Raw genomic sequence first — 20,234 nt, 5'->3', positions numbered from 1 at the left:
AACAACCTTATTTAAACCTATTCGAATTCAGTGACAAAGGCACATTGTTGAACCACTTAAATTTCCTTCTGTGTCAATCTTAATTTCTTCTTATTTTCGATTTTATTGTATATGTTTACACAACAATCATCACTCAAGGTTGATTTATTTCTTGTTCTGGAAAACTTTGAAATTTCTTTTCTGAGAAATTCTTGTTTTGCCTAGGCATATCTATGGAGATTCTTTGAGTGTTTATAATCTATGCAATTTTAGTTCTTATGGGTTTTAATTGAGGAAAATGTTACGTTAACAGAAGAATTTGGCAAAATTGTTTGACAGAAGACAATGTGGCATTTTGTGATTGGATGGAAAATGTTACTGTATTTTAAACAGTTCAATGATAAAACTCTACGTGGCATTATGTCAACTATTTTGTCAACTATTATGTCACCGTAGCATGATTCTTCAATATATGGGATCTAGTGAGAGATTTAGATGTTTTTAATGGAAGTTAGTGAGTTTTAACTTTTAACAGCATATGATGTGTGTAAATTGATCTGATGAATATCGGTCATGTTAAACTAAGGATGTCAACGAGTCGAGTAGAGCCGCTTCGCGAGATGAAACTTGGTGAAAGAAATTACAATCTTACTGCTTGATTCTGTATTTTTTTTAGAAATTGAACTCCATTAGCTTTTGGAAAAAAGTAGTTGATCTGATTTTACATTACAATCTTACTGCTTGATTCTGATATGATGCCTATAATCATGTACAAATTCTTGCTGTTTTCGTTTTTTCACAGGATTTTCTGTTCTTTATTTTTTTTTTCCTGACAGAATATTGATGAATTGAATCGAAGCTTATGTACGCGATTCTTGAACTTGAAAAATTGAAAGTAGAAGCTAGGAAGAAAAACAAGAACAAAGAATGCGTGAAGCAATTGATCCAACTCCTAGACATTACCATTCAAGGAAGAGATGAGCTCGAAACCAACTTCAGACTCTACTCAAAAAGTTTATGCTAACTTCATCAACCGAAAGCTTGAACATGCTTCCACAGTTTCATTTCGATAATCCTCTGGTAAAACCCCTGAAAGCAAATTCTTGCATAACTGAATCCAACTGTCTTTCGTCTCCAGTTGATTCTCTTTTTGATGCAATATCATCTCCCGAACTCTCAAACATCAACATGATTTCAACCAATCAGGTCACTACTGGAGTCCCAAATATCGATCATGCCTCTTTAATTATAGACAACCTTGTCAAGGGAAGAGTTTTGCCTCGGACGGGAAAATTCTTGAAGGCTGTTGTGTTGGGAATTTACTTAAACATGCACAGCGGAATAAAAACAATTTCAATTCCCATTCAGGATTCAGTTTTATATTTAGATAAGAATTGTAATAAAAAATATAATTTTTTCTTGATTTTGCAAACTCCTTTGCGTTATTCTTTTTTGCAATTTGAATTTGCCTTCCACAACTGTCAAATTGTCTAGCCTCCAATAAAATCCACACAAAGAATAGACTGCAACTGCTAGGGTTTTTCCTCTTGTACCAGCAAGAATAATGAAAATCTTATGAACCTCAAACCCTAACCATGTATTTATATAAACCTAAATGGGCTCGGCCCTATCCGGTCCAATGTTTAATTAATCCATTTAATTAAATTCGGTCCGTCAATTAATTAATTCGGGAATATAAATAATAAATCCAATTAATTAATTTATCCAACGATTGTTAAATTAATTAATTGATAATTTGCAATCTTCCAATTCTCTTTTGTGTGCGACCCATTAGGTTCCCGATCAAGATATCTAACGACGTGAAATATTATTTTGATCTAATCAAAACTCATAAATTAAACACCCTTTTAATTTATCACAAATTCACACTCGCCGTCCCAGATTGATATCAAGCAATGTATCAGGGCAACACATGTGACGGAAAATGTCACGTGGTATGACAAAACAAAAACTGTTCGTTTACCATGAAATTATAATCCTTCGGTCAATATGATTCGATCAACTACGAGATATGGAAGTATGTCAATTTCGATTATTGATCATATCTTTCATTCTACTATTAAGTCAATATGAGTCGAAAACTCCTTTTCGACTTATATGTATATCTTGGCCAAAGATTTCATTATTGACTTAATTGAACGAAATGCAGATCACAATCTTTTATTATCTAAGAATGACGAATCCTCTATTAGTCATTTACAACCTTCATATGGTTCTTGACATACCCAAACGATGTCGTATTAGCGGTCCTTAGTAGAGCAACATCCAATACTGTCTAAGCATGACTGTCCTCATACAAGGCACTATGATACCTCAGGTTATAGGACCAATTCCACTACTGAACGTTAGAAATGAACCACTGACACTCAGATAGTTATCCATGTGGAATCTCTTAGCGGGTCTCCAATGTTTTGGTCTATAACAAAACATCAACGTGTTCATTTAAGTGTCACCACACTTTAACTCGTGAGATCAACTATTTACTTCACAAGTAAGAAATGTCACACGTGATGGTCTAACTGTATTAACGATACCCGCATCTCGTTATTACTTACGACCACGGTTTATTCAAGATCCAATCATACGTAATTTGTATCTCACAATCATAACTTCTTGTGATTTAACAAATCACTTAAACTTGAATCTTCGGATTCTATTATTTAATATTATTTATCACAAAATTAATTTAAATAAATAATAGATTTTGCCAAAATTAAATGCATTAAACATTTTAAAAGCGTTTACAATCTAAATCGATTGAATCAAGGGTATAACACTTACATGTTGTTGAAACCAGGCCGCTTCTTCAGATGCTTCCGGTGGCTGGGCCGCTACCTAGGTGGCGGAATCCTTCCTGGCTTCAGCCTTTTCAGATTCCTCCATCTCCTATAAAAGACTATGATCATGAGATGTTTGCTCAGAAACCAGCATCAAATTTGGGACAACTGGTTTTTAGATCACTGGATTCACATTCTTATGGATCTTCACAAATTCTACCTATGTTAATTTTCGGAAATGTACCTCAGAAATCTAGTTTACAATATGGTCTAATTATGTCTACTACGGCAGATGCCAATAGCTGTATTCCTTTAGCCAGGAGACGCAGTTCTTACTGAAAATTGGAAAGGGATCATCCTTCCCATCTTTACATGCACGAGTCTGGGGGAGGTGTAAAATCTTATATTGATATTGATTTTGAGTAACTTAGATTCTTGATTTGATCAAATCCAGTTCCTTCTGTTAAAAACCCATTACCGACCCATAACATATCGTACATTTGCTAACGAATGCCTAGTTTGCTGTCATATGTCAAGAAAAGAAGTTCATATAATCAAAACTTTAGTTCCAAAAAAAAAAAAAAACTCGAGCTCCCGACTCTCTCGTATATTCCACATCTTTCTTGTTATCTCCTTTGTAATTTTAGATTAAATAATTACTATAGATTAGGACAAATTCTTTTGGCTTTTCTTTGTAATAATCACCTGTAATAGATGTTAGCTGTTTCATTTGATCATTGTAGACTTCTTCAGAATTATAACAAAGCTTGATCTCTCGAGAAAAAACAAGGTTTTCTTGATTAGTACATTCTTAAATTTTCAGAAAACAGATTTATTTTTATAATGTTCCAATCTCCAACACCTTCTCCACAGATTGAACATTCGGACTGGAATCCATGGGTTATGGGTTTGGTTGCTGTGATTTGTATCATTTTCCTTTTCTTCAGTTATTCTAGGACTACGACGACACGCAATAAATCTGTCAAGAAGTTCAGTCCAAAGACGACGCCTAGACGAGATTCCTGAAGTTCCTGCTTCCCAGCAGTACGAAAGCCAGGGACTCAACTCCTATATTATGCACTCAATTCCCATAACTATGTTTGAGAAAAATAAGGATGAAGAATCATGTCCAAGCAATACAGAATGTGCTGTTTGTTTGAGTGAATTTGAAGAAGGCCAATGGGTGAAGCATTTACCAAATTGCTCTCATGTATTCCATGTTTCTTGCATTGATACATGGTTTCAAACACATTCAAGCTGTCCACTTTGTAGATCATACATTTATAATCCCGGGATGCAGGATGAATGTTCAGTGTCGATTTACTTGTTGCTAGGAACTCTAAATCGCGAAGATTTCCTCAGAGAAAGATCAGAAAACTACCAAGTTCTAAGGGCTCAAATATTAGAACATGCTTCTCTTCGAATTGATGCAGAAAATGGCAGTTGAATATTGTAGCAGAATCAGTCATCATAAGTTTTTAGAAAATCAGCAGTTAGGAAAAATTTGCGTGTTTGGTATGCAATTTTGCAACAATGGACAATTCGATGAACGTGATTTTGATGTTCTTTTTCCCTTCTTTCACATAATTCGATTGATACTTCTTTCAATGCATATCACATCGAACCAAACTGGTGCATCCCACTCCTACTAAGTCTGTCATTCTCAAATGAATAATGTTATGTAACGTCATTAGTGCTAAAACATCCGAAAAATCCTACGGCACCAATCTAGGTGACAATATATTTAAAGGGTTTGGTTTGTCTGAATGAGTGAAATTCTACATGATTGTATCAAGTTTTCATATAATGAGAAGCTTTAACGGTTCATAAAATTTTCATCATATTTTTAAATTTTTTCTTATATGTTATTTTCCTTTGAAGAAAATCTATGAGTAAATAAAAAGAAAATCACGTCAAGTTTTTAGTGGTAAATGAATATGACCCGTCCATTTTAAAATAAAAATAAATTTAACAACCCATGTAATTATAAAAGCTTAGTATATTACTAAAGTTCCCTTTGTAATTAAAAAAAAGACTTCATTTAGATTTGCAAATGAGTTGACATTCCCTATTTAAAGCGAACCATTTGACCTTATCTATATCCAACGGTTATCGTTGGCTCCTGTTGTGTAACGCACCCTATTAACGTAAAATATCAGGTAAATCAGGCCAGATAAATGTTCGTTGACCAGTGGGCCCCAGTCCGTCTGACGTGGCTTCCATCGCACTTTTAACAACGTTACGTAAATCTCAGGCCGATCACATGAGACCAAATCTTCTCTCACTGAATTGATTTCGTAATTCGATTTCGTACTACGGCTATTTCCCACATACTGTTCCGATTCTTGGTGAGTTTATGTATGTGTGTGGTTGGATTCTTAATTTTGGTGAATTTATATTTATACTAATGATTTTTATTTTTTTATTTTTAAATTTTTTCAAATTTTTTGGTTTTGATGGTTGGGTGATGTGGTGAAGAGGGGTGGTGGAGGAGGCGGAGGTGGATGGTATATGGCGGAGTCACGGGCAGAGCTGCTGAACCAGTGGAAAGAGAACAAACTGTTCAAAGTGGTTTTTGCGGTGACTGGAATCATGTCCACCCTCGTTATCTATGGAGTCTTACAGGTTAAAAGTTCTCTCTTTTGTATTGTTCATTATGTTGAAGCCAAATACATTTTTTAAATTCATGTGTGTATTCATTTGTAAATAATTAATAAACTCTGAATAGTGCAATGGTTACAGTAAAAATCGGGTTTTTGGAATCTCGTTATATAATGAATTTTTGGTCATCCAGATGACTTTGCTGGGTTTTGATTATTTGATTTTGCAGAATGAACGGCATTGTGCCTGTAGAAGTAAAGATTTAGTACTTAGATTAAAAGGTTGGTTAATGCACTTGTTTTATAGTTTAAAGTGCATAATTTTGGTACAAATTGTAGTAGCGATACCGATAAAGGTACTTTCGTAGTTAGTGCATTTTTTCGTTACTCTTTTCAAAGCTCGACTATGCCATGCCAAGAAAGCATGCTTCGTGATCAATAAGCTACACTATAGTATCTTTTGGGCTGTCTTATATTGCAAAAAACACTTACGGGTGTAAGTTTGTTTACAGCTTCAGAAAAAATGAAACATCAAATCAGTTGAATCTCCTGAAAAAGAGTCTCAAGAGAGGAGCAAAGATGCACGTGCACCTACCACTTCTAAGTGACCATCATTCCTAAAATTTCAGCCTTATCACTAGTTCTACTGATCACGATTCCAAAATGTTCTTATTCTTCTGTGTACCTATTAGCTTTATAAATGGGACTGTCTATGAAACAAGGTATATTTGAATGCATAAGTTTGTTTCAGCTAATCTTATGAATCTTTTCTAGTTTCTAGTTGACCGAGAATGGTAACTGGTTGAAATCTGAGCATGATTTCAGATATTGGTGAGGTCTTGAAGGTGCTGTAGTGTGTATTTTGGAGGCTCTCTTGGAGAAAATGGTGGTTTTGATGGTTGATTCATGTGCTAGTTGTGTCTGTGATCTAGGTAGCTGCTACCGTTAGATTAGAGTCGGGTTCATTTGTGAAAACAGTGATGGTGTAAAATTTAGTTTGTTTATTTTAGGAAAAAACTAATGTCATTTTAGAACAACCCAAAAAGTTAAGGCAAGCATTCAGTTTGAAAAGAGGAATTTTGAATGTGCACGCATGCTTTTAAGTGCTTGTGAAAGCCAAATATTTAACAACCCAAAAACGTTATGATGAAAGTCAATTTGAAAAGAGGGACCGTGTTCGTGCATGCACGTGCTTCTAAAAGCCTTCTTACGTATTTTATTGGGTTTACTCTGGTTTTTTGTAGAATGATTTTGGTATTATTAGCTGATGTGCCTTTCCTCGAACACGTTGAAGATAAGTTGCTGAAAAATTAACTAGATGTTTCAGACACATTCAAATACCATGGATAGATGGAATAGTAAAAAATCCTGGTATGAAAATAAAATGGCGTAAGTCTTTTTTCATTTAGCCATGGGGAATGGTTTTTGACTGAGTAGAGCGGAAGAAGAGATGTTCCACGAAAAGTATATATAGATATATCTAACAATAATATTCTAAGAAAATATATTAATTGATATTGGCAGTTGTCCGGTCATGCGGCTCATGCCCAAGCAATAATATTCCAGTGGAAAATGTTCTCCCACTAACCTTCGGATTTTCCTCTTGGATGTTTCCCAACCTCCTATGCAAGGGCATGGATAAATTTTTCTTACCCATACCACCTTTCATGAACATGACCATAAGGGACATCACTTTGCAGAGTAATAAGGGACCGTTGAAAGGAATAATAGAACTTTAAAGGATATAAACCATGCAATAAAAGCCCATAACTAGGGACTCAAACGGTCAAAAATTGGTAACGTGCTCTCCTCTTGCTAGGCGAAAGAAGATTTACCTCCACGGAAAGGATGATTCATTCAAACTGACATGAGAGTCCAACTACATTGCTTTGCTTAAATCCATGTATATTTGAAAGAGGTTGACCTCCTTGCTTCTCTCATGTACACGCTGAGTCCTTTTTCTCCTTGGTCCACAGTTAGATACAATTTTTATACAGAACAATTATATTATACGAAAAATAGTAGTTATTATTACATTAGGATTTTTAGATTAGGATTTTGTTTCCTTTTAGAATTTAGTTTTCTTTCCTATCAGTAACATTGTTTAGTTTTCTTATATTGCTAAGATTAGGGAATTACTTTTCCTATATAAACAAAAGCTTTATACACTTTTAGTTAATCAATTTATTACAATAAAAATATTTTCTACAAATTTTTGAGTTTTTCAACTTTCTTCTTGTTTCAAGAACTAAATGCTATCATATTCATAATATGATTGTCCTACATCAGATTTAGTTGAGTTATGTGGTTAAGTTAAGTAGCATGTCTGAGGAGATGGTCAAAGAAAATCTATTGAGAGAAAGGGATAATATAACCAAATGTTGCATTTCCAGTACGGTCACTTTGCCTATTTCTTAATGAGAAGATGGTAAAGAAGACCGCAGGGGATTAAATATGCCAATCTTGCACTCTTTTTCTCATTCGATAAGGAATTTGAGTATTTTTCTCCTTCACAATCAATATCTACATCCATGCTATTTGTGCCTCATCATGTGAATACTTTGTTAGAATGTCTTTCTGGTCTGGCTTCATGTGAATGATGACAAAGGGTTGATCTCTGGTTTGCATATCCATCTATCTATCTTCAAAAAAAGTCGTACCAGTATTACCTAGTTTAGTATTTTGCTATTTTGATATAAGAAATATTTTATTATCATTGTTTTTAACTGTCAGTCTTAATATCTTATTATGGTTCAGAAACCGAAATAATTTCTATATAAATTAACTGAAATTCGTTTCTTGCAGGAAAAGATTATGAGAGTTCCATATGGACTGCATAAAGAGTACTTTAAATACTCACTGTTTCTTGTCTTCTGTAACCGCATTACAACATCTGCTGTATCTGCAGGAGTTTTACTGGTAACTGCGCTTTAATGCTGGATTCATCTGTTTTCTTTCTTCTTACCAAGCTCTCACATTGAACTCAAGTGCCCTGGACATGTTAAAACTGGTCGTATTAGTATGATTTTGTCCTGCTGCCTGCCTTACTGCAAGGCGGGTATAATTCGGCATTTTATTTGTAAGTTTATTTTGCCTGTGGTTCTCTCCTCTAGGCGAGTGGGAAGGCCCTTGATGCTGTTGCTCCACTTTACAAGTATGGTGTGGTATCAGTGTCTAATATACTTACCACAACATGTCAGTATGAGGTAAGCTATGCTCCCTTCTTATGAGAACAGACGGAATATACACTTGTTTTCAAAATTTAATATAAACATATTCTTTTAGTTAGTTAGAGCTTATTTGATTTTTTGTATTTATTTTTGAGTTTTACGAAGCAAGGAAAAATGTGTAACGTGAAATTTTTTGCTTTGGTTGCTCCAGGCCCTTAAATATGTCAGTTTCCCAGTGCAGACACTGGCAAAGTGTGCCAAAATGATACCTGTAATGGTAAGATAGTATTACTGTTATTGAGGAAACAGAACTACAGAAGTACAGAACTTAAGTTACCATTCTGTTAATAATTCCCATTATTTTGTTTCAAACGCTTAATAATTCCCATTATTTTGTTTCAAACGCTTAATTTGAATTTTCTAATTTTCACGGGTCTTCTTTCTTTACCCTATGTTATGGTTTGGCCAATATTTGTCCTTGCTTGAGGAAATTTGTCCCATCTTCCCTGCACTTGGCAATTTTTGTGGTTATTAATTTCCCTTTCCATTCATTGCTTATGAATGTATTATGTGTAAATTTTTCTTTTGACCTCGTTTTATTCGACACCCCAATTATGACTTTGCAGAGTCTTTAATCATACTTGCATTTTGATTGCCAAAATCTATAAGATTGAATATTATGTTTGACAACATCCTCAATTTAATTTCATTCTGCTATGGCATTAGTTCAATGTTGATTAGTTTACTCTTAGACAAATACTGACATAAGAAAGTCCTCAGAACTACCATAGTTTTTGGGATTTAAAAATCAAATCAATCACTTTGGAGTGTAAAACAGAGTTTAGCTAAAAAAAAGGTTAGTGGCATATTTTATTTGATAGAAATAAAAAGTATCTCTTAGATACCCTCCTTTATTCTCAAGACTTAAAATGGCTAATACTTCAATTCCAATACTTGCTTTAAAGTTTAGTATGTGTCAGCGATGTATGCTAGAAGTTAGATCCTAATAAATATGATGTCATAGTGTATTAATCTAATCAAACCAATTCAAATCACCACTGTGCCTCATAGAAGTTTTACATACAATGCAATTTTCTCTAACTTTTACTCCATTTTTCTTAATTTTCTTTCCCCTTGTTCTGTTGCAGATTTGGGGTACTGTTATCATGCAAAAGAAGTACAAAGGGCGTGATTACCTACTTGCCTTTTTAGTGACTCTTGGGTGTTCATTATTCATTTTATACCCGGTTAGAATCTCTTTCAATTTTTGGAAGTGAAATGACTGTCAAACACTATCGGATTGTTCATAGATTTCGTTGATTCTGCCTTCTTCTTTATTTAGATTTTCTTAATTTGTTATATCATGCACCTGGATTTACATATATGGATATTCATATATTCCAAAAACAAGTCATTTATGGATACTATTATGACGGCTGTGGAGATTCAATAGGGCTTAGTTCATTGTTGTTTCTTCGTATTCAGAGCTAAAGTGATAACATATTTGTGAGTGATTGCTATCTATTGATCTTATTACTGTTAATTGATGGAATGATGTATGCCACTACTACATTTCATGTGTTTATTTAGGAATAAAATGATGAACGGTTTTCTTTTTTGAACTGAAGGCTGCAGGTGATATTAGTCCTTATAGCAGAGGAAGGGAAAGCACAGTTTGGGGTGTTTCCTTGATGCTTGGTTATCTTGGGTATGCTATTAACAATTCATCTATCCTTTAACCTTTGGAAACGTTTGTATAATTTAATTTCTTTTGCTGTCAAAGTAAATTTGAGCGGGTAGCATATGTTACCTGAAAAGGCGTGCAGGAAATAAGTCCAAAGAACTAAGCCATACTTGTTATTTAGAACAAATGAGCCTCCTTAAAATATATTTCCTCTTGAAAATGAACTATTCTAGTTTTCTTTTTCTATCCACAAATTTACTTATAATGTCTTTAGACATCTTAATGCTAGATTACTAATATCATTAATGGCGAGCCACGCATCTTCACACCTAGATCCTTTACGTCTCTAACACCAGTACCCATGTCCAACCAATTTAAGTGTTAGCTTAGATGGAAGTTATCCTTGGGCATGAAAAAATCGAGCGTGAGCTTCTGTGCAGTTTGGTTAAGAAGTCTTAACTGACATGGAGATCAATCGTGAGCTTCACTGAATGCCACTACGTATAAAATTTAGATATTACTTTGACCTTGCTTTTAATAAGGTTACATGTAATTTTTTCTCCTGTTCCTAACTTGTGCTTGCTAACTTGCCCTTGCAGGTTTGATGGATTCACAAGTACGTTCCAGGATAAACTTTTCAAAGGTTATGATATGGAGATACAAAATCAGATATTTTACACAGCATCATGTTCATGTATACTCAGTTTTGCTGGTAAGATCATGTTTCAATCAGTATCCCATTTCTTGTTGTAGTTCTTAAACTTGTCTTGTAGCTATAATTTTTTTATAGCTTTTTGATATTGACTAGCTCCAACCGTTGGAAAAGTTTGATCCTATATCTCTGCTAATATTTTAAGGTCGTTCTTTTAAGATCAGTTTATATGAATTGACCAATCTGGATGTTATTTCATATTGCAACTGTGCAATTTGATGCTTCGATTTATTTCTATATAGGTCTAATCTTACAAGGCAATCTTCTCATGGCAATAGATTTTGTTTCTCGGCACAACGATTGTTTCTTTGACATTGCAATCCTCTCAACTGTAAGATATGAAAGTAAAGATTTTCTTTTCTTTCAAATTTCAATCTTTTTGTGTTCGTATCTCTTAGTACTAACTTGCAATGATTCTATGTCCTGTAAGCATACAAAGTCACCATCCCTCCTAGTTTGAAAAATAAGTTCGTTTTACATAATCTTGTATTGCAGGTTGCAACAATAAGCCAATTCTTTATTTCTTACACAATCCGAAATTTCGGTGCTCTAACCTTCGCCACCATAATGACCACGAGACAGGTACGTAAACAATTTCCAATGCTATTTGACGAGAGAAACATGTTTAAAAAGATGGCCTCATCGTCTTCCTTCTATTTTTACTCACAAATTATTTGTGTGGCTTTTCTATTTGTCAATACAGTTGTTGAGCATTCTGCTATCGTGTGTATGGTTTGGCCACCCACTTAGCGTGGAACAATGCATTGGATCTGTAAGTGTAAATCTTAACCCGTAATCTAAGGACATATTGGTACACAGTATTGTCCTTAATACCATACTATAACGGCTAATCCACGCTATAAATATTTAGATGTTATCGGATTCTTGATTGGATGCATTTTTTGTTGCTCAGGTTATCGTCTTTGTGTCCCTTTATGCAAAAAGCTTCTTAACTAGAAAGCAAAGGCAATTATCCTCCGAGCACAGCGAAAATAGAGCTTTGAGTCCATTGAGGGCGAATGCGTAGTACAGTAATAGTGCCAGTGGAGACTTGTGGTCACTAATTCTCTAACCATTTGTTGGAAGATGGATCTATATGGAGACAGACAATTACTCTGATAGTAGAGTGAATTAGCATACGTACACCCGAGTTTTTGGCCTATTTATTTTAAAGTAAAGTATTTACTAGTTCTAGTTCTCGAGGTAAATAGGTTGGTTTAGCATAAACCATTTGAGGGTTCCAATTCTTATTCACAGAAGGTGGATCATGTTTTACTGAAACCACAAGAATATCTTCCATGTTCATTTAATTTTTCCTTTATGCAATAGAGAAGCTTATTTTTATGCACCAGCTTATTTCTTTTTCTTCTGTGAAAGTGTGTATTAAGGCTCTTTATGATGTAATAAATGCATAAAAAAATTATTTAAACAAGTAACTTTTAAGTTACTTTATTTTGTCTGATCTTACTTCTAAAGTTACTTTTCACCTACATTCTTTTATTTTTTTTAACTGTATTTTGAGAAGAGAAAAGTAACTTCTTATGAGTGTTAAGCTTTAGGTTTGCTATCATTTTAGTTCGAATTTTTGTTTCCATGATTTATTCACGATTCAAACCAGTTGGCACCAAGATTCAATCTTCCATCGAATTTCACTATGTTACGCTGTTAAATTCCAAACATTCACAATCTTATCGCAGCCATGGCTTTCTGCATAATAAACCCAGAAAAAAACCTATCCGTGAACGTCCTCATAAACCCTCAAGAAACCAGCTTCGTACACCCATCCCATTTCTTAATGATCTCAAACAATGCGAAAACCCGGCCAGAGCCCTTTCTCTTTTCCATCGATATTATGAAATGGGCATCAAGCATGATTACCCTTCTTATGCGTCACTCGTATACAAGCTGGCTCGCGCGAAAAATTTTGAAGGCGTTGATGCCCTTTTGGATTTAATCCGAAAATATGATATAAAATGTCAAGAGGCTGTTTTTATTGCTTTGATTCAGCATTTTGGCAAGGCCGAGTTGATAGATAAGGCTGTCGAGCTGTTTCGTGATATGGGTAGGTTGTATAATTGTGTTCGAACAGTTAAGAGTTTTAATACGATTCTGAATGTTTTGGTTGATAATGATCGAGTTATTGATGCAACTGAACTCTTTAGGGATGGTCATAAATTGGGTTTTAGATTGAACTCTGTTTCGTTTAATATTATGATCAAAATGTGGCTTGAGGAGGGTGAGTGGGTTAAATCTAGACAAGTGTTTGATGAAATGCTTGAGAGAGAGGTGGAGCCAACTGCCGTGACTTATAATTGTCAAATTGGGTTTTTGTGTAAAAGAGGTAATATCGACAAGGCTAAAAGTTTCTTTGAAGACATGGTGAGAAAGGGGAAGAAACCGAATGCTGTGACATATGCTTTATTGATGGAAGGTTTATGTTCTGTGGGTAAGTACAATTCTGCGAAGAAACTGATGTTTGATATGGAGTATCGAGGATGCAAAGCTCAACTTGTAAATTATGGTGTTTTAATGAGTGATCTTGCTAGGAGAGGACTGATTGACGAAGCTAGAGGTTTGCTTGTTGAGATGAAGAAAAGACGGGTAAAACCAGATGTGGTTATGTATAATATATTGATTAATTACTTGTGTAAAGAAGGTAAAGCTGCAGAGGGGTATAAAGTGTTGGTTGATATGCAAGTTGGGGGTTGTGAGCCGAACGCTGCTACCTACAGGATGGTTGTCGATGGCTTCTGCAGAATTGGGGATTTTGAGGGAGGTTTGAAGGTTCTGAATGTGATGTTAAACAGTAAGCATTTTCCTCGTATGGAAACTTTTTGTTCTTTGGTTATTGGCTTGGTCAAGGGTGGGAAAATGGATGATGTGTGCTTTGTTTTAGAGGAGATGGAGAGGAGGAATATGATATTAGATTTGGGCTCGTGGGAAATCTTGGTAAAATCTTTTTGTAAGGATCATGAAGTTGTCACTAGGCTTTTGATTGATATTACCTCTACTGGTGATGTCTTTCTTGCTTAGTGGTAGTAGTTGTTTGAATAAAGTTTATAAAATAGTCTTTATGATGCTTATGGCAATGTGATCCGACATGCCTACTGATTGTAATTCTTCACCCTATCTTCAAATCTCACGTGTTGCTTTATATGCTTGCATTTCTTTGGCCATTTTTGATGGGGCAACATCTTTTACATATTACAAATTAGGTGGTGAAGTCGATGATAAAAGCTTCTCACTGAGAAAACATGTACAAGGTCAGGGAAGATACGGTAGCGCGGAATTCTTATTTTGTGTATTGTGTGATATGAAGTTGCTATTTCCCAAGTTATTGGTTAAACTGCGTCAATGGCAGTGGTCATTGGACTTGCATCCTTTGTGAAAATATTCCTCGTGCCACTTAAGAGCTGCCATGATTTGTGTCAGGCATACGTGAAAATTTAAGGAATAGTTTCATTGAGAACTACGTAGAAGCTTTGCTGCTTGTTGATAAATGGAAGCACGTTCGAGGAATGGATTTGAGGAGTTAATGGATCAGTTGATGGCATATTGAAATGCATTGAGACCCGTTAGCTGCTCTCGTTCGGGTGTGTATCTCATAGCTGCACCTCTTCTTTATGTTGGAAGAATTTCTACTTCTCTTTGTTCGTCAAGTATAAAATAAGATTGAGAAAGAAAGAACTCCACTGGAAATAGTGGTTCAAACATTTTGTATGATAGGCATAGATTTAATATATTCAGATATAATCATATGTTGCAGAATCAAATTCTATGTTTGAGTGGTTATCTGAGCTATAAAATTCTCTCTTTTCTAACTAATCTATTTTTAATGTCTGAAGGTGACCTTTCAAACCACCAACAAATACACCCACAACACTGCAAACTCCTCATGCACCTAATCCATCTCATCAACTCCATGGATATTGCTGCATATATTACACAGACAAGCTGTTCTCTAACAACTCAATTCCAGAATACACAATTTCTCAAGCATCAGAGAGCATAAAGATTTCTGCATTCTTGAATTCATGGCAATCTCTGTGTTTAATCTCAATGGCTTCATCTCTTTACTCATTCTAGCACTCACCTTAACAGGTGCAGCCTCGACTCGAATCCTTAACGAGGAGGTGGACGTGGCCGCTCCATTGGTGCCACCTGAGGCATCTGATCCTGTGGAAACCCCAGTATCTGGTGGAGCTGGAGCTGGAGCTGGTGCAGTTGTAGGAACTGGTGGCGCAGCTGTGGGAAGTGGTCCTGCATCAGGCATTGAAAATCCTGATCATACAATCTCATTTTTCATGCATGACATACTCGGTGGGTCCCGCCCCTCAGCTATTGCTGTGACCGGTGTTGTAGCTAACCCGGCTGTCAGTGGCCAGGTACCATTCGCCAAGCCTAATGGCGCCGTTCTCCCGGTTAACAATGGCATCCCAACGGACAATGCCAATGGTGGAATTGTCAGCAACAACAACATTCCTTTCCTCACTGGCCTAAGCGGGTTCACCTCCAACGTAATGCAAAACAGCAATGGGAACAACATAATAGGTGGCGCCCCCGGGTTCCCAGTCCTGAACAGTGCGCAATTCCCTTCCGGGACTACATTCCAGAAACTCATGTTCGGGACAATGACAGTATTCAATGACGAGTTGACAGAAGGGCACGACCTTGGATCAGGCCTGGTTGGAAAAGCACAAGGCTTTTACATAGCAAGTTCAGAAGATGGAAATAGCCAAACAATGGCATTCACTGTAATGTTTACCAGTGGAAGCTATGCTGATAGTCTTAGCCTATTCGGGGTCCACCGGACTGCAGTTGCCGAATCCCATCTGGCCATTATGGGTGGCACAGGGAAATATGTTAATGCTAAGGGATTTGCCACTGTGAAAACTTTCCCAGCCACAAATCAGCATGAGACCGATGGATTTGAGACTTTGCTGCAGATTAATGTGTACCTTGCTTATTAGTTCACTGGACATGTGATTTATTATTTTGTGTGCTTATGAATTCCGTATGAGAATCGTGGTTAAATGAAAGTTTGTGATTGCCAAAAATTCAGTGTATAAGTTCTTGTATTCAGCTGCAGTTGATTGATCTTTAGTTTGATATACGTGAGTCTAATCTTCTTCACGTTGGGTTCATTGCTAAATCTATACAAAATAAAAATATTAAATTCTTAATAACTACAATAAGTTTTAGTTTATCCCTCCCTCTTTTACGAGTTCCACTAAAATCGCATCATTCTTGTGAACGAAAGTTTCTTAAGTTTTATTGAAAAGTTAAAACAACATTGTAACCACTTAAATTGTCAATCTCTTAATTTATCTTCAATCAGTGTCACGTTCTTATTGATATACATTCTCATTTCTAATCTTGATCATTTAGTGTGCAAAACACCTATTTTGACATTCATTTTTACGCTACATTTGACATTCTCAAGTCACCATAACAAATAAGCTAGTGAGAGTGTTGATCAGATTCCAAATTTCTCATCTCCAATTAAAATAAAAGAAGAAGAAAGAAGAAAAAGACATTTAAAATGATAAACAGAAAAAAAATAAAGGACCACCTTCAAATTTAGGGGTGGAGAAAATGTCCATACCAGATCAGACCAAACCAGAATCAAACCAAATCAAACGGTTTGATTTGATTCTATCAAAAAAAATTAATGGTTTTGGTTCTTTGAATCAAAAACTATTTGATTTTGGTTCTGATTCAGTTCTAGTTCAAAAACCAGAACCAAAACCAAACTTAATATTTAATTTTATATATAATAAAAAGTGGAGATCCTAATTTTATATTCATTGGAGATATCCCATTGATTGAATATAGTTTATTAATCAATTTTTGGTTATTAGAGATAAACAACTCATTAATTGTCTACACCCTAATTTTGTATTCAATCGAATTATTTCTCCTTCACTCATTTTCAACTTACATAATGTCGTAGCATACTGATACTGTATTTCATCAAGTCAGTGGAGTGTCATTTAAGATCAGAAAATGAAATTGGTTAGTTACTTAAAAGGTCTCTAAATTTTTTTTTTACCTTGATTATTTGATGAGTTATCTGTGTTCTTCATAAATAGAGGAAAGCCCAATTAACATTCATGAAATATTAAAAGATTAATGTTGCCTATAGAAGTAGACTATAAAAATTTTGATAATTCATTTTTTATTGTAGGAGTGTGCCTTTAAAACTACTACAATTGATTTAATGAGTCATTGCCATAACTTAGTAAACAATTTTTTGTATGAAAATGAAAACTGATTTGTGTATCAAATTATGAATATATTTTGTTTGTTAATTATGACTTTTTTAATCTCGATGTTGAAATTTGAACTTCCTAAATATTTGATGTTTAAATTCTTATTTAGGTATACATACTAATTTATATGATGTAAATCTAAAAATTTAAGAAATGAAATTAGAACCAAACCAAATCAGAACCGAACGGTTCGGTTTAGTTTGGTTTCATGTCTTTAAAGAAACCATTTGGTTCCATTATAAAAAAAAACTGTTGGTTCATGGTTCGGTTCTCTTGGAACCAGAACCATTTGGAACCACGTCCATCCCTGCTCAAATTATACCCAAAAAATCTAAAGAGAAAAGGACCCATTACGAAGAGAATTACTTTGATTCTTTGGACATGACCATTATTCCAAAAAATAAAAAAATAATAAGAAAAACATAGTTTTAATAAAAGGAACAAATGATAGTATTTTTTTTCCCTAATTCGAGACTTAGTCACATCCAAAATGTATTCAAGAACATGTTCGAAGAAATTTTGCTCTACGTCAGAATGGTTTGTGGGTTCTAAATATAATTATACAATTATATTAGTTGAACATAAAGATAATTTGAGTAGATTGCAAATCAATTCTTATTCATTATCGTGTTCAGTTGTATTCTGATTACTAAACATGATGTTTATTAAAAATCTCATAGCTGTGCTAGTCATTGGAAAATTTGTAACAAGCATACAACAAGTGAGGAACTGTGTCTCATAAAGTAGATGAACTAAACTATAAAAAGGGGCCGGATTTTGGATATGAATGTGATTCTTATCACATCATTTCGACTTTTGCTTGACATATTTGGAAGCATACAGAAAAAAATTTCAACTTTTGCTTGGCATGTTTGGAAGCATATAGAAACATTATTCATGAAAATTCCGCGACCTTTTATTATTATTATTATTATTATTATTATTATTATTATTATTATTATTATTATTATTATTATTTATTTATTTATTTATCTTTGGTTCATATCTATTTGTCATTGTTTCTGTCAAATTTTATGGTTAGTGAATTCAATAAATATTCTCAAATTGTTAAAATCTGAAGAAGGCCATATTGTGGAAAGGTTTTTGCAAAGCTCAAACACTTTTAAATGTTAAAACATTATTATTATTATTATTTTACATCAATTGTTTGAAAATAGTTAGTCCAGTCAATCGACCTGGTCCATGGGTTGAACATGTGCTTGTCTAGGCTCGATTTTTTTAAAGAAGTTTATTAGTGCTTTTTAATAGTTTTTAGTGGATAAATTAAAAAGACCATACAGGTTGAGTTGAGCAGCTCTTGTGCCTCGACGTCTATTTTGACACTATTAAAGAAATTTATAGGGACTCTTTATTTAAAAAAAAAAGAAAATGAAGAAGAAACTTAGAACTTACACATTTAAACATCTTAATAAAAATAACTTAAAATAAGGCGGTGGGGGGAAGCTGTGATCCAGTTGAGTTATAACTCGCGATTTACCCCCTTCAAGGTTCTAGGGGCAAGGGTCTTGGGGGTCTAGGATTTAGTCTAGTGTAAGCTGGGATACTTGGATATAAAAAAAAAAACTTACAACATGTGTACCATCTACGATTAGGTTAATTAGGATAATAGTTAAGGTTGTAACATCATGACCTTAACGATACTAATAAAATCAAGACATTGGCATTGGACATTTTATTTCTTAAAAAGGTTTCATATTTCCTACTATTATTATATTCATTTATTAATATTATCATCATTCTTTCTGACGACTATATACTTTATAATTATTTTTTTAAACAATATTTCAGTCCCCAAAATTTTATCTAATTTCTCCCTTCAAAAGCTACACCAGGACATAGAAGGTGGCGCCGTCCCAAGTCAAAAAATTGCGTCCAACAATTATTTTATATAGTCCCAAATTCTGCTTTTTTTTTTTTTTTTTTTTTTGGCATTTCTTTTCTTTGTTCATCAGCAGTCCATGAGATTTGGTCAAAAGAAAATAAAGTTAATTAGATTAAAATAAACATAAAGAAGTTATGAAAAAAGTTTGCTTTTATTTTTCTATACGTTAGTTAAAACGTTATGTCCTCTTCAAACATTATATAAAAATTTTGGTGATAAAATAAGTATTTAATTCTTTAGTTTTTGTCGATTGAAACATTGCTTCAATACAAACCAAAATTTATTCATCTTGAAAAATAATTTCTTGAATTTTTTTGAACGCTGTAAAGAGTAAGTTTTGTCTTAAAATCACAACGTAAGATCATTAAGCTCGAACGAGCAAGTGCCTAACCTACCCACAACTTGAATTTTAAAATAATAATAATAACAAAGCATGGGATTTGTATTTGCCCTTGCTTAATTTGTTCTATGTTGCAGCATTTTTTTAAACCAACATTTCTGTTCTGATAGGTATGGGTTACAGTTTCAAAATAGCCAAAGAGAAAAGTTTAGCCAGTGAATGGAATTAGGCCCAAAATTGGACTCAAAAATTCATCTTGAAATCAAAAGGTATGCCTTGCTGTCATATTTGGGTTCCATGATTCCATTCATGCTTATGATCGACATCCGTATTCAATTCCAATAAGAATACAAGCTAGTCTATTCAACCTTGTCATGTAGTCATAGTCTTTTAGCTTACATATTCCGAAGTCTTTTTTTATGCTTGTTCACGATGAAGTCAAGTTGATACCTATGACAAGCGAAGGAAAGATCTAGGGATTGGAGAACGCAAGTTTGATTGAGGATATTGAAGAGATTCTAGTTCAATCAAATGTTACTTAAATTTTATGTAAGAATCGAGGCAAAGTAAAAGCCTAAAAGATGAAGTTTTAGATGGTATATCCATAATGGAAAGGCTTGAATTGCACAATCTAGAAATGAACTTTGAAAGTAGAAGGCGACATGCATTATAACAAAATCCCACTTTGATGGACACACATTCTAAAGGAGAAGGATTGGAAATGGATAAAAGTTTAACGTATTGACACCCCCCGTGCACTATGCCCTTAATTTCCA

The 20,234-nt window shown here is 34.3% G+C and overlaps 3 protein-coding genes across 5 annotated transcripts; all 3 read left to right on the top strand.

The window, feature by feature from the left end:
- Positions 1 to 4,910: 4,910 nt before the first annotated feature.
- Positions 4,911 to 12,294, top strand: LOC111371370 (UDP-galactose/UDP-glucose transporter 5-like). Of its 2 annotated transcripts, none has more exons than XM_022993310.1 (12): positions 4,911 to 5,125; positions 5,256 to 5,402; positions 8,183 to 8,296; positions 8,491 to 8,583; positions 8,759 to 8,824; positions 9,696 to 9,794; positions 10,176 to 10,255; positions 10,831 to 10,943; positions 11,186 to 11,274; positions 11,439 to 11,525; positions 11,647 to 11,715; positions 11,857 to 12,294. In XM_022993310.1, the coding sequence occupies exons 2-12, from the start codon at positions 5,289 to 5,291 to the stop codon at positions 11,968 to 11,970; spliced, it is 1,038 nt and encodes a 345-aa protein (XP_022849078.1). In that variant the 5' UTR covers positions 4,911 to 5,125; positions 5,256 to 5,288; the 3' UTR covers positions 11,971 to 12,294. The 2 variants fall into 2 exon arrangements, with proteins under 2 accessions (XP_022849078.1, XP_022849079.1); XM_022993311.1 differs by lacking the exon at positions 4,911 to 5,125 and adding an exon at positions 5,608 to 5,659 and having other exon boundaries at positions 5,305 to 5,402.
- A 141-nt stretch (positions 12,295 to 12,435) lies between these two features.
- Positions 12,436 to 14,032, top strand: LOC111371369 (pentatricopeptide repeat-containing protein At1g07740, mitochondrial). The gene has a single exon (XM_022993309.1). The coding sequence runs from the start codon at positions 12,537 to 12,539 to the stop codon at positions 13,974 to 13,976; it is 1,440 nt and encodes a 479-aa protein (XP_022849077.1). The 5' UTR covers positions 12,436 to 12,536; the 3' UTR covers positions 13,977 to 14,032.
- Positions 14,033 to 14,175: 143 nt separating this feature from the next.
- On the top strand, positions 14,176 to 16,031 carry LOC111371372 (dirigent protein 25-like). 2 transcript variants are annotated; one of them, XM_022993313.1, is made up of 2 exons: positions 14,176 to 14,536; positions 15,045 to 16,031. In XM_022993313.1, exon 2 carries the CDS (start codon positions 15,248 to 15,250, stop codon positions 15,911 to 15,913), a length of 666 nt encoding a protein of 221 aa, XP_022849081.1. In that variant the 5' UTR covers positions 14,176 to 14,536; positions 15,045 to 15,247; the 3' UTR covers positions 15,914 to 16,031. The 2 variants fall into 2 exon arrangements, with proteins under 2 accessions (XP_022849081.1, XP_022849080.1); XM_022993312.1 differs by having other exon boundaries at positions 14,789 to 16,031.
- Positions 16,032 to 20,234: the final 4,203 nt, after the last annotated feature.

The sequence above is a fragment of the Olea europaea genome, chromosome 22 (assembly GCF_002742605.1).
Source record: "Olea europaea var. sylvestris chromosome 22, O_europaea_v1, whole genome shotgun sequence".
Taxonomy (NCBI): Eukaryota; Viridiplantae; Streptophyta; class Magnoliopsida; order Lamiales; family Oleaceae; genus Olea; species Olea europaea.
This window is presented reverse-complemented; position numbering and strand designations above follow the sequence as displayed.